Raw genomic sequence first — 24,488 nt, forward strand, 5'->3', positions numbered from 1 at the left:
CACAGACCGGTTGATCTGATAATCAGAGGTTCAAACTTTCTTTGTTTAGGTATATATACATAATATCTATATGTAAAGACGATCAGAATAGCTTGATAAAGATAAAACCCAGGATATGAATCCCTTCCGGTCATGTGATTCATGACGTAGTCACGTACGAACAACGCCAATTAAATACAACAACGGCGCCATTGAGAGTAAGATCCGGACGCCAGCGGGAAGAGAAACTAGGTTCCAGGCGGCGAGTCGTACTGTTGAAAGTAAGCGGTTGTTTTGACGTGTCACGCTGTATAGTTGAGTCCTGTTTGTTGGGATTTTACCGTAACAGCGTGGGAGAACTGATGGGCAACTCACTCCGTTTTGGCTTGTTTTTATAGATAAAACGGGACGTGAAGAGAATGCCACACTGAGCGTCCATGTGGTACGCCAAATCTTCAAACAGAGTGAGTGCTTTAAGACTGACCAAATCTCCTACTGTGACTTGTCTGTGCCTGTGGTCTTGGTAACCTCTGAGAGGGGGTTGTTGGGACTCTGATGTTATGGGCTCAATATCTGGTGTTTTTAAACGTGAAACAAAACTTTTTTGATGTACAGTTCAAGTATAACTTACACTTTACTAAAAGACCTAATATAAGTCAGAAAATCGTAGTCCAAAAACTTTTTGATATAGCAGGTCAAGAAACTGATATAGACATGTTATTCAACTGACATAGATACATCTAAAAATGTTTGTGTTTTTATGTTATAGATGGTATCCAGGCAAATTGCAGGAATATCGACTGCGGGTAAAACCGTGAGTTAACTGAGGAGAGTAAAAATTTTGGTATTTTTCCTCTACCGTCCTAACGGTGTAGGCACTCCTTAGTGTGTGTGGACCCCCGAAGGACGTATTTTTCTATTGTTAATTTGGTCCTGAAGAAAGCTGAGCTGAGAAAGCACAAAAAACAGCAGAAACATGTTGACCACCTACACTAGGTCACTAGGGTTCTAATTTCAACCTCGTAGTGATCTCACTATTTTAATGTGAACAATTGGCCCTTTAATAAAGTTGTTGGGGTCCAGTTGGGATCTTTTTAAATCACCACTCATTCACTGATCTCACACACTTCACTGTTGACATACCTGCTCCGCTGTAATTGCAGGCGTTGAAGCACACAGGGGGATATTCGGTCCCGCCTGTGACGAACCCCATGATAAAGCATGTCACCACTAGGGTGAGTGAGGGTTCTTTTAGAGAATAGTTTTTTCTCCCTGTCCCTTTAGTTTTTTGGCCATCCATTTCATTTAGTTCAGTCACTGTGTGTTTCGTCACTTAGACATATTGTCTCTTAGAAGTTCACAATAATAGGCTCTCTTTTGTTGTTAAGAATTGTGATTAAGGGGTAGGAGAGTAGCCCTTTATACCCTTCCTCTCTGGTTGTATTTACATACTTCCTCTGATGACATAAGGGTGTAGAGGCCATCAGAGGAAGGACATTACACCACCCATTTACACTTTATTTAGGGTTGATTTGTATTGCCTTATTTTTCCTGTCCATCATCAAGATGAAAATCCTGGTTATGAGGGACAGGACTAAAACTATAACTACCGCCAGACCCTGTGAGTAACTCCCTGGGTGTGGGGGTCAGTAATATTTTATTTTCAAACACAAACTACTACTTCTGGAGTGGTTCCTTTTAATGTACAGAGATGACAGCTCAGCTAGAGGTCATCTCTAAATTTCACAGCCAATAGTCTGTAAGAGTGGTGAATGTAATGTCCACCACCACCCTGATGGAATGTACCTAACCCCACCAAACTCTAAATCAGGCCCTTGGTCCCTCCAATTTTCCAGTCTTTTTCATTCCTCCTGTACACACTCAGGTACGTTCATGAGGGCATCAGTGATGAGGACATCATGGCTCTCAGTCATACAGGAGAGTCCTCCTAGATTGAAGTCCCCTAGATTGTGAGACTTCCAGAACTTGTAAGCAAAGTACCCACAGTTAAGCAGAATACCCCACATTTCCCACTAATATACTTGAGTGCTGGTAGTCATGGTCAGACTAACATGGGCAATTGCAAAGGCACGAACAACCTTGTTGCACCTACAGTCATTGGCTCCGGCTAGGCACCATAACGAGGAAATCCTCTTTTTATTATTCATTCATCTATCTTAGAGAGCACTAATCATAAACTCCCCCTGTAAATGACACCTACTTTCACAAAAAGGTAACCTCACTAAACATCACTGATAGTTTATTTGAAGCCACTAAAATCTCACATGATCTCAGCTGAGAGAGATATTCTCTCTCATGTTGACTTTGAAATGTCATGGATCGAAGTCTAGGGGAATATCAAGCAAATATACTTAAGCGCCTTCTGTGGCTTAACGTTCAGTGCTCTTTTGCACTGGGCATATCCCTAACTGATAGTGAGGTTGCACTAATTAGCAATGGGAGGCTTAAGGACACTCATCAGCTGTAGTACAACATTTCATTGAAGGTTTTTGCTTTTAATAAATATGTATTTTTTTAACACAGAATGTAATAAACGAAACGCTGTGACTCTTACACAGACCAGTTGACATGCTATATGCTTTTCTTAGATATGTTCAGGTCCAGACTGTCTATTCTACCTTTCTATTATATAGCTGAAATCTCAAATGGACATTTGACTGCTGTGGTGTTTTATTAGTCAGGAAGTTATTCTGGAACTTTCAGCAGACTGGGTTATTGCCATGTGAGATCTGTAGTATTCCACTTTGTATGTTCCAATTGGAATTGTTATGGTTCTTTCTTACTTGGACATTCTATTGTTAGTAATGTTCAGTTAAGCCTGTGTACCCGTTCATGGTGGTTGTTCAAGCTGTCTCCTGCTAATAAACTTCTAACAAGCATCTACCTGACTCCTTGTGTTACAACACAATTTTGTCGACGATCAGGATACAAAAGCGTGAAGCAAGAAAAGGATCCACTTTCTCTTCAAAACCAATTTTTTTTGTTTTCCTAAAAAACGAAGTTTGGAGACAGCGTTCACCTGTCCTATCAAGAATCAATTGAAGGTACCTTTATTTTATTTTCCATGATAAGTGATTGCACCAGCGGCAGTTCCTATCACCCTATGTGCTCTGATTGCACCTGCGGCAGCTTTATTATTTCTACTCAATTTATAATGCTTTAAGACTTTTACTATCTTTCCTACAACTCATAAGTGTAATTCCGACGTTTATTTCTCTCCGTGTGAAGCTCCGCTGAAAATCCTGTTTTCCTAACACATTCCCTTACTTTTTATTTTTCTTTGTTCGGCATCAGCCCTGTGAAGCATTTTTTGAAACCTACTGTAGTTTCCAGCTCGTGGCTCCATGTTCTTCAGTGTTCTTCACAACATTGGATTTTTTTTCTTTCTCTCAGTAACTCGACAACGAAATCAACTGGACAACGGTGACTACCTTTGTTATTTTCCTTCCTTTACTTTATTTGTATTTTTTTTTTTGCTTAAAAAAAAAAAGAATGTCTAATAACATTATTTCACCTGCACATTTTTTACCTTCAGCTGGTGATCCCAAAGTAGAATGGGATCTTTGGTATCCAACTTTTCTAGCATATGTAGATGTAGTGGAGGAGGATGGTTGTTCTCCTAAAAGGAAACTTGCTCTGTTAAAGAACTGTCTAGGTGGCGCTGGACTCAAAGAATTAGAAAATTTGCCTCCCATTGAAAATATAGGTTCTGGTGATTTAAACATGTTTGAGGTTGTTATTAAGTAACTAAGTACCAGGTTTGGAAGAAAAATCAACACTGTTATGGAACGGTTTAAGTTCTACTCTAGAGTACAAAAAGAAGATGAATCCATTGAGACTTATGTAGCTGCTTTGCGCACTTTGGCTGGCTCTTGTTCTTTTGAGACTATAAATTTTGATCAAGTTTTAAGGGACCAAATTATGATGTGCACCAAGAGTAAAAAGATCCAAGAACGCTTGTGGATGGGCACTGAATCTTCCCTCAGTGCTGTATTAAACATTGCTAAGGGTATTGAGCAATCTGAATTATTTGTAAATGAAATAAGAGGTCACGAAGTGAAGAGTAAAGTAATAATTCCTGAGGTTTCTTTAGTAAGGAATCCTTCCAACTACAGGAAACCTGCATTCTTTCCTACTAGAAAAGATAATTCTGGTAAAGATAATAAATTGTTTGCTAAAAAATCTCAAATCATATGTTATAGATGTGGAGCTAATGATCACGTAGGAAATTATAGAGGTTGTCCAGCTTGGAACAAAATTTGCATTAAATGCAAAAAGTCAGGTCATTTTAGCAAAATGTGTAAGTCCTCACAAAAAGTACATTATTTGTCTTATGAAGAATGTGATGATCTCGAACATCCTTCTGAAGTTAACACTATGTTATGTGTTGGTGATACTGAATGCAAAGGTTTTCCCAGTGATATGATTTCTATTAATGGTGAAGAAATATCGATGCTTATTGATTCTTGTGCCTGGTATACCATTATTGGCAAAAATATTTTTGACAGATATTGGAGCTCAACAAAACTGTTACCACCTGATATACATCCCGGGGGGTACACTGGAAAGAAAATTGATCTTGAGGGTTACATGTGGGCTGACATTAAATTTAAAGATAGGACTACTAGAGGGAAGGTATATGTCTCCGCCAAAGGTGCGTCTATCTTGTGTTGGCCTCATCAACACGATTTAGGGATCAAGCTTGACCCTAATGCTTCTCCTCCTGTATATGTAGTCCCACCTGAAAATGATTTTATTGCCCAATTAAAAAAGGACTTTCCTTTTATTTCTAATGATAATTTGGGAGTCTTTGCTAACTTCAAACACCGTATCATTCTTAAAGAATCAGCCATTCCCATCCGACATAGAGTCAGGAATGTACCTTTGGCATATCGTGACAAACTGAAAGTAATTTTGTCAGATCTTGTTTCCAAGAAAATAATTGAACCGGTTGAGTCATCCCCATGGGTTTCGCCAGTAGTTTTATCTCTTAAAAGCAATGGCGAACTTCGTCTATGTGTAGATCTCCGCAGTCTAAATAAGGAGATCTGGATTGATAGACATCCTTTACCTCACATACATGAACTTATTTCCACTCTTTCAGGTGCTTGTGTTTTTTCTACACTAGACTTAACTAGTGGTTACCATCAGGTAGTTTTGCATGAAGAATCGAAATTTTTGACCACTTTCATTACACCTGAGGGTATGTTCCAATATTGTTGAATGCCTTTTGGTTTAGCCAGTGCAGCATCTGTGTTCCAACGTCTTATGAAGACAGTGTTAGAAGGCTGTGAGGGAGCAATCGCCTTTCAGGATGACATCCTAATACATGGGAAAAATTTCGAGGAACATGACAGAAATCTTGTAAAGGTTTTAAAAAGTGTTCAAGAAAATGGGTTGACATTAAAGCTATCCAAATGTAAATTTAGGCAAAGTAAAGTTGAATATCTTGGTCACGAAATTTCTGCCCTGGGCATTAAACCTAAACTCAATCATATCAAAAGCATATCAAAAGCTCCTGCACCTTTGAACAAGGATCAGCTAGTTTCTTTCTTGGGCCTTACTGAATTCTATAGTAAATTTGTTCAAGACTATGCCTCAAAAGTACATCCTCTTAGGTTGTTATTAAAAAAAGATGCAAAATTTTCATGGAACCATGATCAACAACATGCGTTTGATCTGTTGAAGCAGGAAATTACCAATGCTCCTTTTTTAAGGCCGTTTGATCTTGGAAAAGAGTGCATAGTGTGCGTGGATGCAAGAAACGTAGGTTTGGGTTCTGTTTTAATGCAGAAAGACAAAGGTGAAGAATATGTAGTTTCATATGCTTCAAGAACTCTGCGGGGTGCTGAGTACAACTACTCTACAATCGAAAAAGAGTTATTAGCATGCACTTGGGCCTCTGAACATTTTAGGCAATTTCTCCGGGGAACTAGGTTACGTCTAAGAACTGACCATAAACCTTTAATTAACATGCTGGCAGCTGGTGGTGGTAGAACGTTAACTGCGCGTCTAGCACGTCTAGCTGCAAAGTTACAGGAATTCCAATGTGTTGTTGAGTATGTTCCTGGTCGTTTAAATGTGCACGCTGACTGCATGTCCAGGTTGCCTTTGGTCAATTCTGTTTTTTCTGGCAATTTGAACAATGATTCTGATGTTGTTTTTAACATTGATGATGTTAATGATTGCAGTACTGCAGGTTTTTCTGGTGGTATCTCTGAAACTGAGTGGAGAGAAGCGATGGCGAATGATCCTAGTTTGCCTTTGTTAACAAGGTACTTACAGTATGGTTGGCCTCAAGAACGAAATTTGTCTGGCGATATTCTTTCCTTTTTCAAGGTGAAAGATGAACTTGTGTTTGACCAAGGTTTCATCATCCGATGTGATAAGATCATTCCTCCTGTTTCTTTGAGAGGAAAGATCATTTCTATGGCTCACGAAGGGCATATGCGCATGTCTAGTACTAAGAGACGCATTCGTGAATTTTACTGGTGGCCTGGTATTGATAAAATGGTCGATAAATGGGTTAGTTCATGCTCTCCTTGTGTTAAAAGTGACAAAACCGTCAAACCTTTGGCAGTGGATGTTTCCCCTATTGAATTTGTTTCTTGCCCCTGGAAGAAGTTGGGCATTGACATAATTGGACCTCTTAAGTTATCTTCTCACCAAAATGTGTTTGGGTTAGTTCTCATTGACTATTTTTCCAAATGGCCAGAATTAAAGATTGTTGACAAGGTTGGGTCTACCCAAATTATTCAGTTTTTAGATGAGGTTTTCTGTAGAGAAGGCATACCTGCTGAAATTGTGTCGGACAATGGCCCGCAATTTATTAGCAAAGAGTTTTTGTCTTTTCTCCAGAGGTGTGGTGTTGTGCACAAAAGGGTGTCAAATTACAACCCCCAGGCCAATGGTCAAACGGAACGCTTCAATAGAGTCATCAAAGAGTCCATTCAGCTGGCTATTAAGAGTAATTTAGATTGGAAGAAAAGTTTGCGTGCCACTTTACTGTCATATCGTACTTCTCCCAACTCTGTCACAGGTTTATCTCCGTTTGAGTTGCTTAGAGGTAGGAAACCTGGATCCAAACTTCTTCCCTGGTGGATGAAGGTTAAGTTTTCCTGCGAATCCTCAGTAGATCCTGACAAAGTTAAGGACAGAGTTTTGAGATATCAAGAGAAAATGAAAACCAGTTTTTTGTCATCTAAAAGTTCTTGCCGGAAGGTCAAGGTGGGTGATTTTGTATGTGTCAAGTTTGGTAGGGTTTTTGATAACAAGTGAAACAAATGGTCGGATCCTTGCAAGGTTACTGAGGTATTTTCCAAAGCTGTGAGAGTTGAGGATGGCAAGATATGGAACTTTAGAAGGGTTTCTTTGTGCAAAGGTTTGAATCCTAGTTTGTATTCAGACACTAAACTGTGTCCTGCTTTGCCTTCCACCAGTGATCATTCCATTTCTAAGCCCAATGTTTCTGTTGAACAAAATGATGCATCTTATTCTCCTTTGCTTGACACTTTTGGATGTGAAAGTCAAAATTTGGATAGTCCTATTCCCATGTTTGACAATTGCAATCAGAATGCTGAACAGTCTAATGCTCTTGACCTCTCCCTTTCCCCGGTTTTAATTAACCAGGACACTGCTCCTACTTTGGTGGTTTTTAAGGACCTCACCCCTAATCTTGCACGTAAACTATTATTACAGTGCAAATCAGGTTCCCCTTTGGACCCGGTCCCCGCTAAAATTATGAGTGAGTTGTCTACCCTACTGTTAGAGCCTCTTACTTCCATCTGGAACGCCTCTCTACAACTAGGCCAATTCCCCTTAGCCTGGAAGGAAGCTATGCTTGTACCCATCTTGAAGAAAGCTGATGCCGACCCTACGCAATTCAGTAATTATCGGCCTATCTCGCTACTTCCTAAACCCGCGAAGGTTTTGGAAAAGGCAGTCCAACTACAACTAGCAGAATACCTGGAGACCAATTCTCTTCTGCATGATTCCCAGTCCGGTTTCCGTGCTGGTTTCAGCACTGAGACCGCATTGCTAGAAGTGTCGGAGACTGTGCGAGAGTGTGTGGACAAGGGCGAGGAGGCCATGCTGGTCCTCCTCGACCTGTCCGCCGCTTTCGATACGGTGTCACATAAAATCCTCCTTGACCGTATGATGCAGATTGGAGTGAGTGGCGTTGCCTTATCATGGCTAGGTTCCTTCCTTCAAGGGCGCTCACAGAGGGTTCTTCTTAGACCTTTTGAATCAGAATGCAAACCTCTGGTTCGTGGAGTCCCACAGGGCTCAGCGTTAAGCCCCTTGTTCTTCAATGTTTACCTAGCCCCTTTAGCCAAGGCAGTAGAGGCATGCGGAGTCAGAGTGATCTCTTATGCTGATGATACTCAGCTTATATTCTCTTTCAGCGATCACTCTGACTCCAGCCTCTCCAGTTTTCGCCACTGTCTTGGCGAAATCTGCTCCTGGATGTCCACTAACCATCTGCAATTAAACACCGATAAGACGGAGGTTTTGTTTTTCAATCAAAAAATGACCATTTTACCTTCTCTATGGTGGCCTTCGATACTCAACCCTCCCCCTACCCCGGTTCACTCTGCCCGCAACCTGGGGTTCATATTTGATGATACGCTATCTTGCAGCCCTCAAATCAATAAGGTCACGTCGATTTGCTATGGTAAATTAAAAATGATGAGGAAGATCTTTCCATTTTTACCTATGGAGGCACGCAGAACTGTTACCCAGGCCTTAATTACCTCCCACCTGGATTACGCGAACAGTTTATATGCAGGGGCCCCTCTGTACCAAATTGAACGTCTCCAGGTGGTGCAGAACGCTGCCGCAAGATTGACTGGTAACATTCCCTACAGACACTCGATCTCAGAGTTTCGCAAAGAGCTTCATTGGTTGCCTATAGTTAACCGAATTAAGTTCAAAACGCTCATCCTCGCCTTTCGAGCTTTGAATGGAACTGGCCCAGACTATTTAAGAAAAAGACTGAGGTTGTCCTACTCGGTCAGGGATCTCCGTTCCAACAATCTGCGCCTCATGTGTGTGCCTAGATTCCGTCGCACAAGAATGGGCGGCAGAGCTTTTGCCGTCCTTGCAGCCAAATACTGGAACAGTCTTCCTATTGATCTTAGATTTGCTCCATCTGAAGTGCTTTTCCGCAGACGCCTGAAGACTTGGCTTTTTGTTTCTGTGTAGTCTACTTCCTCCTTTTCTGCCAATCAGTTCTTTAGCGCCGGGACACCCCCTTTGGGGGTAGCCGTGCGCTTTACAAAAATCCGTAAATAAATAAATAATGCTACGCATGATGAAAACTCTGATAATGTTAATGTTCCCATACAGAATTCTGATGTTTCTAATGATTCTGTCCAAAGAAAAAGTGTACGTGTTAAACATACTCCTGTAAAGTTGCGTGACTATTTTCATTGAGTTTTTTTGTTGTTGTTTTTTGTTGGTTTTTTTTAGGGGGGAAGGTGTGTAGTATTCCACTTTCTATGTTCCAATTGAAATTGTTATGGTTCTTTTTTACTTGGACATTCTATTGTTAGTAATGTTCAGTGAAGCCTGTGTACCCGTTCATGGTGGTTGTTCAAGCTGTCTCCTGCTAAGAAACTTCTAACAAGCATCTACCTAACTCCTTGTGTTACAACAAGATCACTTCCTGGAAAGGTTCTGGGTCAAAGGCCATACCATATCACTTCCTGTAATGTCATTAAAGTCAAGGGTGTGTGATGTCGCTTTCACTACCCCTAGCATTTTGGTAAATTGACATCCATGATGGCTATCTTTAACCACCTAGCAGGGGGCGCAGGCTCAATAAGGCAAGGAAGTAGGGTATTCTACCAGCTTGCCTTGGGGTCCAAGCGATTTTTCTATATCACTGTTACCTGCGTTCTCTGTTTGCTTTCGCGTGTTGTTCTTCAACATTGCCTTTTCCTGCAGATATTTCAGTGGAAACGGATATGCTGCTGTGCTTAGTACAGAGCCCAAATCCAAACTACACAAAGGTACCTCTCTTCAAGAAATTCAGCAAACGTGTAAACGAAGTAAGTACAACAAATGGTTTCCTTGCCGTACATATTTTTAAGTATCATTACGTTGGCGATCAGTTAACATATTTATGCAGAAATAAGATGCTCCTTGCGTGAACAGACACTTTACAAAATAAACATGCAGTGTTACATCAACCCAAAAGTCCTAAGGAAGACTTTGTATTGTGTACTTTGTTGTTTAGCACTGCAGAGGGCTGTTATTTTCCTCTCCAGCGTGACTGGCTGCATAATGCCTCATTACAGTCTAATTTCATTTGTCAATGTGGCGGTCTGACTAGCAGAGTTGTAAATCGCAGTAGGAATCTCACACATGGCATCACACACACACATCAGCTGAGCAACAGAATCGGTGATTCACCCTGCAGTGCCACTTCACAAATTCCCAACAGATAAAGGACTTTTTAGCATGTTTTGCTTTCTTGGGATCTGTGCCTAGTATAATGTGTGTGTTTTGTGTGATCATCAAGTACCTTCATATTATGTTCAGATGTTCATTGACTATTTTACAAACAAGCCCTGGCATAGCCAATAGGTTTCGATAATCCGAGAGTTATAGGCAATGTCAATGTTAATGTCATTTAGCTATGTGTTATAGAATGGAATGGATGTATGTGGTGTGGAGTAGAATTATTGAAGTTGGATTTGAATTGTTAGTTGTGAAATTGTGTGGTGTTGAGCAGAGTTATGTGTAGTGAAATTATGTGGCATGGTGTGCAGTGGAAGTATGGGGATAGTAAATGTGTGGTATAGAGTTTAGTGGAATTATGTGAAGTGGGATTGTTTGTTATAGAGTGTAATTATGTGGAGTGGTATTTAGTGGAATTATGTCTTGTGGTGTTATATTTTGTGGCACGATGTGGAATTCTGTGGTGTGGATTGGATGTATGTGGCATGTAGTGGAATTGCGTTGTTGAGTATAATTTTATTGTTTGGTACAGAATTATGTGGTGTGGAGTCGAATCATGTGGAGTAGAAGTGTATGGCATGGAACTGTGTAGCGCTGAGTGCAATTATGTTTAGTGGAATAATGTGGCATGGTGTAGAGCAGCGTTTCCCAAACTGTGGTCGGCGGACCCCCAGGGGTCCGTGAGACATTCCCAGGGGGTCCGCAGGACTCGAGTGCCTGTCGTAGTGAAAAATTAAACGCCCTTGCGTCCTCACAGCACACAAGAGCTGTGACACAGAAGGCAGAAGGGCACAAAAACGAGTGGAACAGAGGGCAGAAGGGCACAAAAAACTACAGGAAAACGATTGGAACAGAGGGCAGAAGGGCACAAAAAACGAGTGGAACAGAGGGCAGAAGGGCACAAAAAACGAGGGAAAAATGAGTGGCACAGAGGGCAGACGGGCACAAAAAACGAATGGCACAGATGCAAAATACAGAATACAGAAATATAGGGGCAGCTAAGAACAGAAGGCAGAAAGGGCAGAGAGGCACGGGGGCAGTGAGGGGAACAGAATGGAAAACCGGGCAGAGACACGGGGCAGCGAGGGGTACAGAAGGAAAGACCGGGTAGAGAGAGCACGGTCACAGCGAGGGCAACAGAGGGAAGATAAAGGGGCACCGACCACGTACAGGCAGCAGGGGAAGACATACAACAGCAGTCACAGACACAACAATGATAATAAAGGCAATACAATAAAAGCAATAAAACGTTGAAAGGCACATGTATATAGGTTGTCGTTACTTGGCAGGCAGGTAAAAATAGATGCAGCCAGGATCAGCAGTAGGATTTTAGTGCTGCTGTCTGATTGCTCACTTTCCACAAGCCCTTGGGTAACACAAAATAATACACTGCTGTATGCATACATGTCCATGCCAATAGACCCAATTCAGGCTGTTTCCCTCTTGAAATTGCCTCTGCTTCAAAAGGTGTTTTTAAAAAGAAATGTAAATTGTACAAATTGCTTGGGGGTCCCTGGCTTCTAGTAGTGATTCAGTGGGGGTCCTCAAAAAACAAAAGTTTGGGAACCACTGGTGTAGAGTATATTTATATAGATTTTTTTTATGTGGCATTGAGTGGATTTATGTGGGGTTTATTTATGTCCTATTGAGTAGAGTGTAAGAATGTGGAGTTGAATTATGTGCTTTTGAGTGGTATTATGTGGAGCTTAATTATGCTGTGTTGTGTGGAATTGTGTGGCGCTGAATTATGTGATGCAGATTTGTGTGGCATTGTGTGAAATTATGTGGCATGGTGTGGAGTTGAATTATGTCACATGGTGTGGAGTGGTATATGGTGGAGTGTAATTACTTGATTTGGAGCTTTAAAAGACATTGCAGTGCCAGGTGCAGCCATAAAAAAATGCCCTCCCCTTATCTTGAGAGAAGGAGTGTTGATGTCTGAACCCAAATGCGAAAGACCCTGACAAGTGGCCCACCAACTGCAGTGGGAAGGAGCACTGCAACTGGAAATCTGCAACTTCTCAGAACAGAGGTACTAGAAGAAGCTGTGTGTGGTGTACAAGTTGTGTGTGGTGTACTGTGCCCATAACAGGGACAAGGCCCTATTTACAGAGGAATTCAGCCACGATCTGCGCACTGCCCCTGAAAGTGATGCCCTCATGGGCGAACTGCTGGTGCAACATCTTTATGATCTACTCCTCTCCACAGGCCAAGAGCGGGCCATACTGTTCAAATAAAATCTCGTGTGGAACCCTGTCTCCTTACAACAGCTATGCCAAGTGAACTAAGATACAAATAAGGGACAGGATACAGAAGCACATTAAGCTCTGCCATCATCGAACTATACATGAAATTTAAAAATGCTATGTATGGTTTAGTTGTGCAGGATAAGCCAGGAAAAATTCTGCAAAGTTATTAACGCTTTGTGAGACTTAAGGTTATACTTAAAATATCTTCTTGCGTTACATAAACTGACTAATTTAAAAAAGGGTAACAGTTCTTGAAACACATAGAACGAAGTTCTAAAATAAAAGAATTTAGCATACTAAAACTGCTTAAGTTAAAACAGCATTTTTTGGCCTTTCGTTGGTGTATGAGTTGTGGCTGATGTAATATTTTAAACTACAAGTTGGGCGACCATACTTGAGCCTTAGTCTAACACTAATTTATGTAGTTGGAGCTCCGGGTCGCCAGGATCACTAATTCGGTGGGGGGGTCCATGCCCCCCTCCCCACACGAGCATGGAGACTATCCAAAATCGATGTGGCATCAAGAACTCACCGGTAGGCCGCAACTCTGGAAATATCAAGGTCAGGAGACTGGGGCGAGCCAAGCATTGTGTCCTCTGCAGGAATCATCAGTGATTGTCGATCCGCACCCCATTACCTCTGGGACGTGAGGAATGGGCCCAGAGGTGCGACCGGCGAAGAACACTGTTGACGGTTCCTTCACGATCACAGCAAGGCCTCATGAGAGTCCAGGAGGATTGTTGACTGGGGAACAGATGAGGCATGGAGCGGCCTCGGATCCCCGCCAGCACGTAGCCCTTGTTGCAGTGTACCACCCTGGGCCACAATGCTGCCTGCGCTCACCGCGGGTGGCCTGGGGACGGCTGCCGCCGGGCCTCATCTCTCTCTGACCGGTTTGTGAGTCGGAGGCTACGTGCTGCACCCGATACTGGACCGTGGCGACTGCCGCGCCTTGGTGGGCATCTGCCTAGGGCCTGCCCAGGGGATGTGCGGACTGGGGGCCATCCTCTTGCAGCTGCGTGGGTGAGTTGGAGGTGAGGGTTGCAGGGGCCTATGCGGTGGTGCTGTATGCGGCAGAGGGTGTTCATCGGAGGCAGCTACACATGTTTGTTAAGAGAGCAGCACCCCGCCCCCGTGCTGCATAGAACTTGTCAGGCACCGCACTACTACAGTAGCGAACCGTGAATCATACTATCATTTGCTACCATCGGCGCTCTTAAGATGGCAACAGCGAGACCTCAGTAGCTGCTGTACCTTCACTCCTCACGCGATTCCAGGACACACCGCATTGGACCCACAAGAATCTCTTCTTACTTGATCTGACAACTCTGCATCTATTTTACCTGCAGCAAAGTTTGAATAAAACAACTCGCAAAGTACTGTGTGAGCTACGGTTGAGCTCCACTCCAGAAGCACCTTTGCCTGAACTTAAGATGGCTGCCCCCAGAGCAAAATCGGCAAATTGACCAAACTACACAGTTGACTCAGCAACAACTTAAAAGAAACAACTGCGCTGCCAAGTCACCTAACACCTGACCCTCGCTTGCATATTGGAGTGCTGTGGGCACCGCAACTCAGGCATATCTATCAATGCCTGAGCTGAAGATGGCTGCTCCGGGCACTGAACCGGCAAATCAACCAAACTACACAGCCACTATGACTGACCCCAGTTTCTTCTCTGATACCGAGCACGTTGATTTCAGCAGCAACGTCATCCAGCGGGGAGGTTCCCTGCAGGGAGTCCCAGCAGGGTGGCTTCTCCTCTATCCTCTACTGGGGACTTGGTATTCTATGTTTGTCTATGTAACGGTGGCTAATATACCTACTCAAAATTGATTTTTCCTGTCTTCCAGACCGCGGAGCCCTTTGCAACATGGATGATGCCCAGTGGAGCTGTTAGCGGTACAAAAGGGGGTGGTGATGGACGGAGCATCGGAATCAATCAAACACTCACACCCAGTCAAAAGAACTGGATTTAATCCATCACCGTTCTTTAGCCCACTCTGCCACCCCAGTTCAGACATGGCTATATACAAATCAGTCTGACCCTGTGCCTCATGGGAACAGTCCAGCCCGAACTGCCAAGCCATGTCTTCCCTGGACCGGAAACAAGCTTCCGAGGACCGGTTTCTGGTTTTCCAGCCATCTTCAGCCCGGCTTGCTTGAATCCAGTGGCAAAGTGAGCAAGGGACTCACATCTGAGCATACCCTGCCACACTTATGGCGGCCAAAAGCGGTACAAAAGGAGGTGGTGATGGACGGAGCATCTGAATCAATCAAACACTCACACCCAGTCAAAAGATCTGGGTTTAATCCATCACCGTTCTTTAGCCCACCCTGCCACCCCAGTTCAGACATGGCTATATGCAAATCAGTCTAACCCTGTGCCTCATGGGAACAGTCCAGCCCGAACTGTCAAGCCATGTCTTCCCGGGACCGGAAACAAGCTTCTGAGGACAGGTTTCTGGCATTCCAGCCGTCTTCAGCCCGGCTTGCTTGAATCCAGTGGCAAAGTGAGCAAGGGACTCACATCTGAGCATACCCTGCCACACTTATGGCGGCCAAAAGCGGTACAAAAGGGGGTTGTGATGGACGGAGCATCTGAATCAATCAAACACTCACACCCAGTCAAAAGATCTGGGTTTAATCCATCACCATTCTTTAGCCCACTCTGCCCCCCCAGTTCAGACATGGCTATATGCAAATCAGTCTGACCCTGTGCCTCATGGGAACAGTCCAGCCCGAACTACCAAGCCATGTCTTCCCTGGAATGGAAACAAGCTTCCGAGGACCCGTTTCTGGCATTCCAGCCGTCTTCAGCCCAGCTTGCTTGAATCCAGTGGCAAAGTGAGCAAGGGACTCACATTTGAGCATACCCTGCCACACTTATGGCAGCCAAAGGCTGTACAAAAGGGGCAGTGATGGACAGAGCATCTGAATCAATCAAACACTCGCACCTAGTCAAAAGATCTGGGTTTTATCCATCACCATTCTTTAGCCCATTCTGCCACCCCAGTTCAAACATGGCTATATGCAAATCAGTCTGACCCTGTGCCTCAAGGGAACAGTCCAGCCCGAACTGCCAAGCCATGTCTTCCCTGGACAGGAAACAAGCTTCCGAGGACCGGTTTCTGGCATTTCAGCCGTCTTCAGCCCGGCTTGCTTGAATCCAGTGGCAAAGTGAGCAAGGGAATCACATCTGAGCATACCCTGCCACACTTCTGGCGGCCAAAAGCGGTACAAAAGGGGGTGGTGATGGACGGAGTATCTGAATCAATCAAACACTCACACCCAGTCAAAAGATCTGGGTTTAATCCATCACCGTTCTTTAGCCCACTCTGCCACCCCAGTTCAGACATGGCTATATGCAAATCAGTCTGACCCTGTGCCTCATGGAAACAGTCCAGCCCGAACTGCCAAGCCATGTCTTCCCTGGACCGGAAACAAGCATCAGAGGACCGTTTTCTGGCATTCCAGCCGTCTTCAGTCGGCTTGCTTGAATCCCGTGGCAAAGTGAGCAGGGGACTCACATCTGAGCATACCCTGCCACACTTATGTCGGCCAAAAGCGGTACAAAAGGGGGTGGTGATGGACAGAGCATCTGAATCAATCCAACACTCACACCTAGTCAAAAGATCTGGGTTTAATCCATCACTGTTCTTTAGCCCACTCTGCCACCCCAGTTCAGACATGGCTATATGCAAATCAGTCTGACCCTGTGTCTCATGGGAACAGTCCAATACCTCGGAAGCTTGTTTCCGGTCCAGGGAAGACACAGCTTGGCAGTTCGGGCTGGACTGTTCCCATGAGGCACAGGGTCAGACTGATTTGCATATAGCCATGTCTGAACTGGGGTGGCAGAGTGGGCTAAAGAACGGTGATGGATTAAACCCGGATATTTTGACTGGGTGTGAGTGTTTGATTGATTCAGATGCTCCGTCCATCACCACCCCCTTTCGTACCGCTTTTGGCCGCCATAAGTGTGGCAGGGTATGCTCAGACATGAGTCCCTTGCTCACTTTGCCACTGGATTCAAGCAAGCCGGGCTGAAGACGGCTAGAATGCCAGAAACCGGTCTTCGGAAGCTTGTTTCCGCTCCAGGGAAGACATGGCTTGGTAGTTCGGGCTGGACTGTTCCCATAAGGCACAGGGTCAGACTGATTTTCATATAGCCATGTCTGAACTGGGGTGGCAGAGTGGGTTAAAGAACGGTGATGGATTAAACCCAGATCTTTTGACTGGGTGTGAGTGTTTGATTGATTCAGATGCTCCGTCCATCACCACCCCCTTTTGTACCGCAGTGGAGTTGTTAGATATCTGTAGAGTAGATTGGCCCTGGTTCACCCCATTGACCATCGCCTACCCAGCCAGACATTGGGCATAGTTCACCTTGTCTCCCTGTTGTGTCTCAACTCCCTCTCTGGCTTGTTTCTATGCCCTCCCCCCCCTACCTTCTTCTATTACTTCCATCCTCGTAGCCTATACATATATTCTAAACTGTTTTTCTCGAATGTTGAGACCTGAGCAACATGGCTGATGCCCGATGGAGTTGCTAGACAACTAATGAGGAGATTGGCCCTAGTTTCCCCCTCGACCGTCACCTACCCAGCCGGACATTGGACACCGTACTTCCTAGTCTTCCTGCAATGCTCCTTCTTCCCCTCCTTTCCTATAAATCCTCTCAACCTCGTTGTTTATTTACTGTCCATTATTACGATACTGCAACTGATGAAGATGGCCGCCGAATAAGAGCTCTGTGAGAGAGCTCCAGGGGTAGGGATCACCGTAACCGGTTTAAATCCCAAAATACCCAAAATACCCAGAAGAAGAAGACGAAAAAAGCTCCCTGCCAAATCTACGTGATGAGGAGCTGAAGTGCAGCGTGGCTACAACAGCGAAACAAGCAGAGCGGCGAGCGCATTAGAAGGCAACACTGAAGACCGGTCAGCAAATGGCGGACACACACTGACCTGGAAGATTGAGAGCCGCCGGAGAAGAACTGCCCATCCGTGGTGCCCGGTGAAAGCAGGACCAATAGTGCCGGGTGGAAGCTTGATGAGAGTTGAATAATTAGCGGCATATGGCGGACAGCTGACGGGGTGAGTGTACACCCGACACTGAAGTACACCCATCACAGATTCGAAGGAGCCTGGAAGTTGCCGATGTGAAGAGACGACCCCGGGTAGGCGTTGAGGCGGGGGTCTCCTACGAGGACCATCTCATGCAGGGAAGAACATCTCGTAGCAAGCCAGCCCCAGCTGGAGCTCGACAGCGCGTGCGGAGCCGAGCGTCCTGACGGAGCCATCAGCTGAGACGGCGGAAATTGCGAGCAGAGGACAGGAGCAGGACAGCAGTCCAAAGCGGGGGCCCATCGATGAGTGAGGAGGAAAACGGGACCGTATTTTAATAAAGTCAGGTAGAGTGAATCAGTCGGGAGCCTAAACTGCGCCCTGCCTGACCTTAAAATGGCGCCCAAAATCGGACATAACCAACAACAATAACCCGGCGACCTAAGTAATCGAACATTCCAAGCTGAGCTGAGGTAACAATTAAATATTTAAAGTAAGATCACCTCTTGATCGGGGGAATACTAGCTCCTCTGTGAAATAACCAACAAGGATTAAAAGCAGTTGACCAGGGAAGAAGGACAAAATTGATGTAATGGAAAGAGAGAAAGTCTTCTCTGCTCTTACAAGAACCAGCCCGACAGCAGCCATCTTGCACTATCTGGGTGCTATATTACACAACCCAATTGTCAATACATCTAAGAAGATATCAAGAGAGCTAAGAGATCTCTAACTGTGACCATTCGGAAGTATAATTGACAAAAACGATACCAGGAGTAAATTGAGTTGAAAATTTCACACAGCAAACTTTTATATAAAATAAGACTAGATTCAGAAAGTAAGCACAGAAGGGGAACAAAGCATCATCTGCAGCACTTTTACATGAAACAAGCGGGGGAAAGAGTCACCTGAAGACTTGCTACCTTATACCCTGAAGCAAGCTGAGGAAAGAGTCACTTGAAGACGTGTTACACAGAGCTAGTATGAGCGGGCGATACCAAGAGACGGTAGGCTCGAAAGCTCAGACTATAAAATACCCACCTAATCTATCCAAGAATGCAGCTAAAAAGTTTAAACACGACACCCTAAGAAAAAACCAAGACATACTATTTACGGACCTTTATTTCAATATAACTAATGGCGCTTCAATGAATGACCTCATATTCTACACGAACAAAACAACAAAATGGCGAGACACCTTCTCAAGGATACTTGCCATAAAAACGACTACAAACATCCCTCATGGCATAAAAATGATGACCTCACCATCATACAGATGCAGAGCAGAACTAAGTATCACCATCTACAAATCGGGTATAGTGCTGATACAAGCAGCAAACAGAGAACTGGAGAAATTTGCCAAGATATTCCAAATAATGAAAGACTCATTAGAAGACCCAAGACACCATCTACACCAGATCCCACCAGGAGACACTCCTGTCGCTAATGATAACAACAGTGGAGTCATTAGATATAGGGGACACCTTGCCCAAAGCTCGATACGAGAAGATAGACCTGAGATAGCAAGGCCCAAGTCTGAGAACACGACAGAAAGAACGGAGAGATTTATCATTCAAACAAACAATGAACAGAACCGGCCCCAAAGAGAAGAGTCGTCCTCGCTCAGGAACCAAGAAGCCTCCCTGGTAGAGCATACATCGATCTCGAGAATAATGCCCCATGACAACCAAGAAGTGGACGAGGGAGAAGATATCCGCCCCCCTACACCTCCCTTGAGTATAACACCAACAACATGCAGACGTTCACCCACAAACGCACCCATGACAACACATAATGGAGCGAGCAATGACGACACTCCCAGTAGTAACGGAAGGAACAATCAAACATGGGTTACAAATGAAAGGGATACGGAACTAAGAACAGATCCAATAAAGAGAAGAACAAAATACAAACTCCGGAACAATAGATCTGCCTACCCTAAGAATTCACATCAGAACAGGAAAGATTTTAATATGCTCCAGAAACTTGTAAACAAGATGGGACAAATCACTATAAATACCTCACAAGCAATGGATAAAATCGAGGAGATGATGACGAGCATTCACTCCAAGGTCACGCACTTCCAAAACGTGATACACCGCTCAGAAAGAAAGAGTAACGAAACGATCTGGCAGTTGAAACAAAATGACAACAGACCGAATAGGGCAAAACCTTTATCAAAGGAGGAAACTCTGGCCTTGACCCGATCGTATGAAACACCGGAACACGAGAGAGAGGAAAGAATCGAAACAGTACCACTCGACTCAAACAGAACATCGAGAAAGAATGATAGAACATCTAACCCTCACAATCTACAACAGGTACAACTAACAGCCACAGAGAATAAGAATGTAAACCTCAGCAACAAAGAAAAACCGCTGGCATGTCTACTACTCAACTGTCGGTCGGCATCAAAACATGCATCGGATATAGCTGACCTCATCATCAACAAGGACATTGATGTAGCAGTTCTTACAGAAACATGGCTTACGGAATCCTCATCCCCTATCATGGATCTCCTAGTACCACCCCAATACATCATTTTGAGACTCGATAGACCTATAAAGTTAGGAGGAGGCATAGCCTGCATTCACAGATCCGATATTGAGGTCAAACAAATCCAAGCCGACCCCCTAGAATCAAGTGAATACCTAGGTCTTAACTTCAGAACAGCTACCAAACAAAGATTCAACCTCCACTCTTTTTACCATCCACCAGGAGACAGCGAAAAGTTTACAGAGGAGCTAATGGAGATCATAACGACCAACTCTAATGACGGCGTCAATAATATATTTCTTGGCGACTTCAACTTACATTGGGAGGACCACAACGACAAACTGGTCAAATCGCTGAAAGATTTCCTTGCTGAACTGAACCTTACTCAACTATGCACACAACCCACACATTCGAAAGGAGCGACGTTAGACTGGATTATTGCGCGAAACAACGATGCAGCAATCCTCTCTATAACACCATGTGACTGGTCGGATCATCATGCCATTACATTCACGATACCTATAATGGAAAAAGGCACAACAAGACAACCCCTCAAGACCAAAAAATGGGTTAGAGACACAAGAGATGCAAACTTAGAGCTACTAGTGGAAAGCTGTGAAAGAGACCTAAAACCTCATAACAACCTGCAGAACGTAAACGAACTGACCGAACACTATATAACAACGGTCGAAACTATTGTCAATAACACCATGCCATTAAAACTGAAAAACATCTCGGAGAAGACAAAAAATCCATGGTTTAATGAATCGCTAAATGAAGAAAGGCGTAAATTGAGAATGGCCGAAAGAAAATGGAGACAACACCCTTCATCCCCAGAGCTGAAAGCACTCAGAGAAATTAGAGGCCATTATAATAAAATGATCATCAAATCAAAACAGGAATTCATACGGTCAGAACTGGAGAGTGCCAAAAACAGACCACGAAAACTCTTTGAAATCCTAAAGCAACAATCAAACAAATTAGCCAAATCGGCCCATGAGAACTCAAAAACACCCCTAAATTGCGGAGAATTTGCTACATTTTTCACAGAGAAGGCGAAATCACTTGAAGCTGAGCTCAAAGACGCTGTGGCAAACATTCCCACTGAACAAATGCCTACGATAGATATCGCCGTGATAACGGAGAGTACCATAACAAAAAATGAGGCAAGTTGGGATGCGTTCGAATTGTATGACCAGCACAGTATCGCCAAAACGCTTTCCAAAATTAAACCAAACAATCACTATCAAGATCCCCTTCCCGCAAAATGTGTAAAATAAATCAATCACGTTCTGATTCCAATATGGACCGAAATTATAAATGCCTCACTATCACAAGGGATCCTCCCTGACTGCCTAAAAACAGGTCAAGTTGCCCCCTTAATCAAAAAACCTACAGCAGATAGATCAGACCCAAACAACTTTCGCCCAGTGACCAACATCCCGCTACTGGCCAAATTAATTGAAAAATGCGTACAGAACCAACTAAGCCGACACATCACCAAGTTCTCATTGCTTGATGAATGCCAATCAGGATTCAGAACAGGTCACAGTACTGAAACTGCAATCCTCCATATTGTTGACGATGCGCTACAGGCACTCGACCAAAACAAAGCATGCCTACTGATTCTCCTCGATCTGTCGTCGGCCTTCGACACCGTAAATCACGAAGCATTATTGTTCAGGTTACGGGACAGGATGGGTCTGTCAGGAATTGTGCTGAAATGGTTCATCTCTTTTCTACAGAACAGATCACAACGATTCCTGGTCAACCAGTCAATTTCACCTCCATGTCCTATTTCAATCGGAGTCCCTCAAGGGTCTACGTTATCCCCAGATCTGTTTAACCTTTATGGTGAGCCGCTTACAGAAATTTTCCAAAAAGCAGGGATATCGTATCACATGTATGCGGATGACACGCAAATATATCTAAAGATCTCTTCCATAAAAGACTTGGAACGAGGAAACAAGGCTTTAAAAATGGCTCTGCAATGGTTAACTACCAACCAACTGAAGCTTAACGCCAACAAAACAGAGTTCCTACTAATCTCACCAGCAAGGAGCCGTACGGAAATAAAGGAGTGGACGAAAGTGGTGACTGCGCTAAACTGCACCCCAACATTAATCAAGTCAGCAAAATCTCTAGGAATCATTCTGGACGAGAATTTAGACATGAAAGCCCACATCAACTCAATGGCCAAGAATGCTCGATTCCACCTGAACTACTTACAAAAACTGAAACCTTTCATCTCAGAGGCGGATCTCAAATTGGCTATCCAATCCTTAGTTATCTCTAGGATTGAATATGGCTGCACCACCTTAGCGGGCTTACCAAAAATGTCCACAGCACCATTGAAAGCATGCCTAAACGCTGCGGCAAGAATTATCACCGGATCCAGGAAATACGACCATATATCGCCACACTTGAAAGCTTTAAGTTGGCTACCCTATGAAGCAAGAATTCAAATGAAGATAGCTTGTATCACCCATAAAGCGCTACACCACAACACCCCAGGATACCTAGCGAAGAAACTCCAGCTATCGGGAGGGAATCGGCCAGCGAGGAGTACTGAAGAATTTCTACTACGGCCAGCCTTTTTCCACAAGAAAAAAACCTATGACAGAGCGTTCTCAGGAGCTGCCCCCAGAATATGGAACTCAATTCCTCCTATCATCAGGAAGATCCAAAATGTGGCAGCATTTAAGCGAGAGTTAAAGAGCTTTCTGATGAAGAAATACACTACCTAGAATTGATCAGTCACGAACTGACAATGAACTAAATATCATACTTGTTTACACACCCTACCTATGATAGAAATATATCCACCTCTGACTTTATTTTTCATCTACCCCCTATCATCTACCTCATATTTGCTTACACATCTTCTCGTGATTGAAGTATATCCAACACTGACTATATTTATTACCTACCTCTTATCATCTACCTCATATTTGTTGTCTGTAGAACTGTTTGATATATATGTCTTTCGTCCACGCCTCATTTATGATTCGTTCCGATGCCCGTATAACTGTCTGATATATATTGTCTGTCACATACGCCTTTATGTTAAGCGCTCTGATACCCACGGGTCTTGTTCGCGCTATACAAAACTTTCTAATAAATAAATAAATAAATAATAAATAAATAATATTCCTCTGTTTTAGCGCTCTGATACCTACGGGTCTAGCCAGCGCTTTATAATCATTTTGTTGTACCTCCTAATGCAATGTTCCTCTGGCTAATTGCTCTGATACCTCCGGATCTAAATAGCGCTATATAACCGTCGCAAATCAAATAAAATAAAAACAGTTTTTTCCTGAACGTTGAGACCTTAGCTACGTGGCTGATGACCGGTGGAGCTGCTTGACAGCTAATGAGGAGATTGGCCCTGGTTCCCCCCTTGACCATCACCTACCCAGCCGGACTTTTGGCAAAGTTCCTCCTCGTCTCCCCCTATTACTCCTTTCTCCCCTCCCTCCTATGATTTATTGAAACATTGTTTATGTGCACTGTACTTTACTATGCTTTTGAATCTGATGTAACTTGTAACGCAACAATCCTAAATGTAAAGCGCTCTGATACCCTCTTGGGTCAACTTCGCGCTATAGAAAACTTTATAAATAAATAAAATAAATAAATGTATTGGGATAGCTTGTTGAGCTTGAGCACAAGAGTCCGTTCTGTTTTAACCTTTCATTTCGAGATGCTCAGGTCAGAGTCTGCCTGTGAATTATTTTATAGTTGTCAGGTTTTCAAATAGCTTATGTGTACCATTTCTGCTTGAGCACTCCTGCACAAAGCAAGCAACTATGAGGGAAGTGGTGGAGGATGGGTCAAGCAGCAAAACAGGAGGGGTTTGGGGGCCGATCAAGCAACACCGAATTGCACAGCAATTTTGATGAGATAAGAACAAGTAGCTTGGAGAGAGTGAATACACAGGTGCTGTGCTCGTGTGGAGTTCTTTCAAAGAAAGAAAAAATAGTTCCTAACACAGTTGCTAAAATGGGAGCAGTGGATGGATAGTATTAATTGGTCCATGCTCTCGGTGAAGGCTAAACACAGGAAGAGGCATGATGCCTGCATTCCATTGACAAATTGGGAGAAAGAATAGGAGAGAAACGATGGAGCCAGCAAATGAGATGCCTATGGGCAGGCCTATGGGCAGGCTAAAGGCCACAAAATATAGTCATTCCTCGGGGCACCTCCAGCAGAA

The 24,488-nt window shown here is 43.8% G+C and overlaps 1 protein-coding gene across 1 annotated transcript in view; it reads left to right on the forward strand.

The window, feature by feature from the left end:
* The window catches only part of ANKK1 (ankyrin repeat and kinase domain containing 1), a 262,862-nt gene that overhangs the window by 213,729 nt on the left and 24,645 nt on the right, over positions 1-24,488 (forward strand). Inside the window, exon 6 of the mRNA XM_086957376.1 lies at positions 9,949-10,052. Within this exon, the coding sequence (XP_086813502.1) occupies positions 9,949-10,052 (104 nt within the window). The remainder of the gene's footprint in view (positions 1-9,948; positions 10,053-24,488) is intronic.

This window comes from Lissotriton vulgaris, chromosome 2_1 (genome assembly GCF_964263255.1).
Source record: "Lissotriton vulgaris chromosome 2_1, aLisVul1.2, whole genome shotgun sequence".
NCBI lineage: Eukaryota > Metazoa > Chordata > Amphibia > Caudata > Salamandridae > Lissotriton > Lissotriton vulgaris.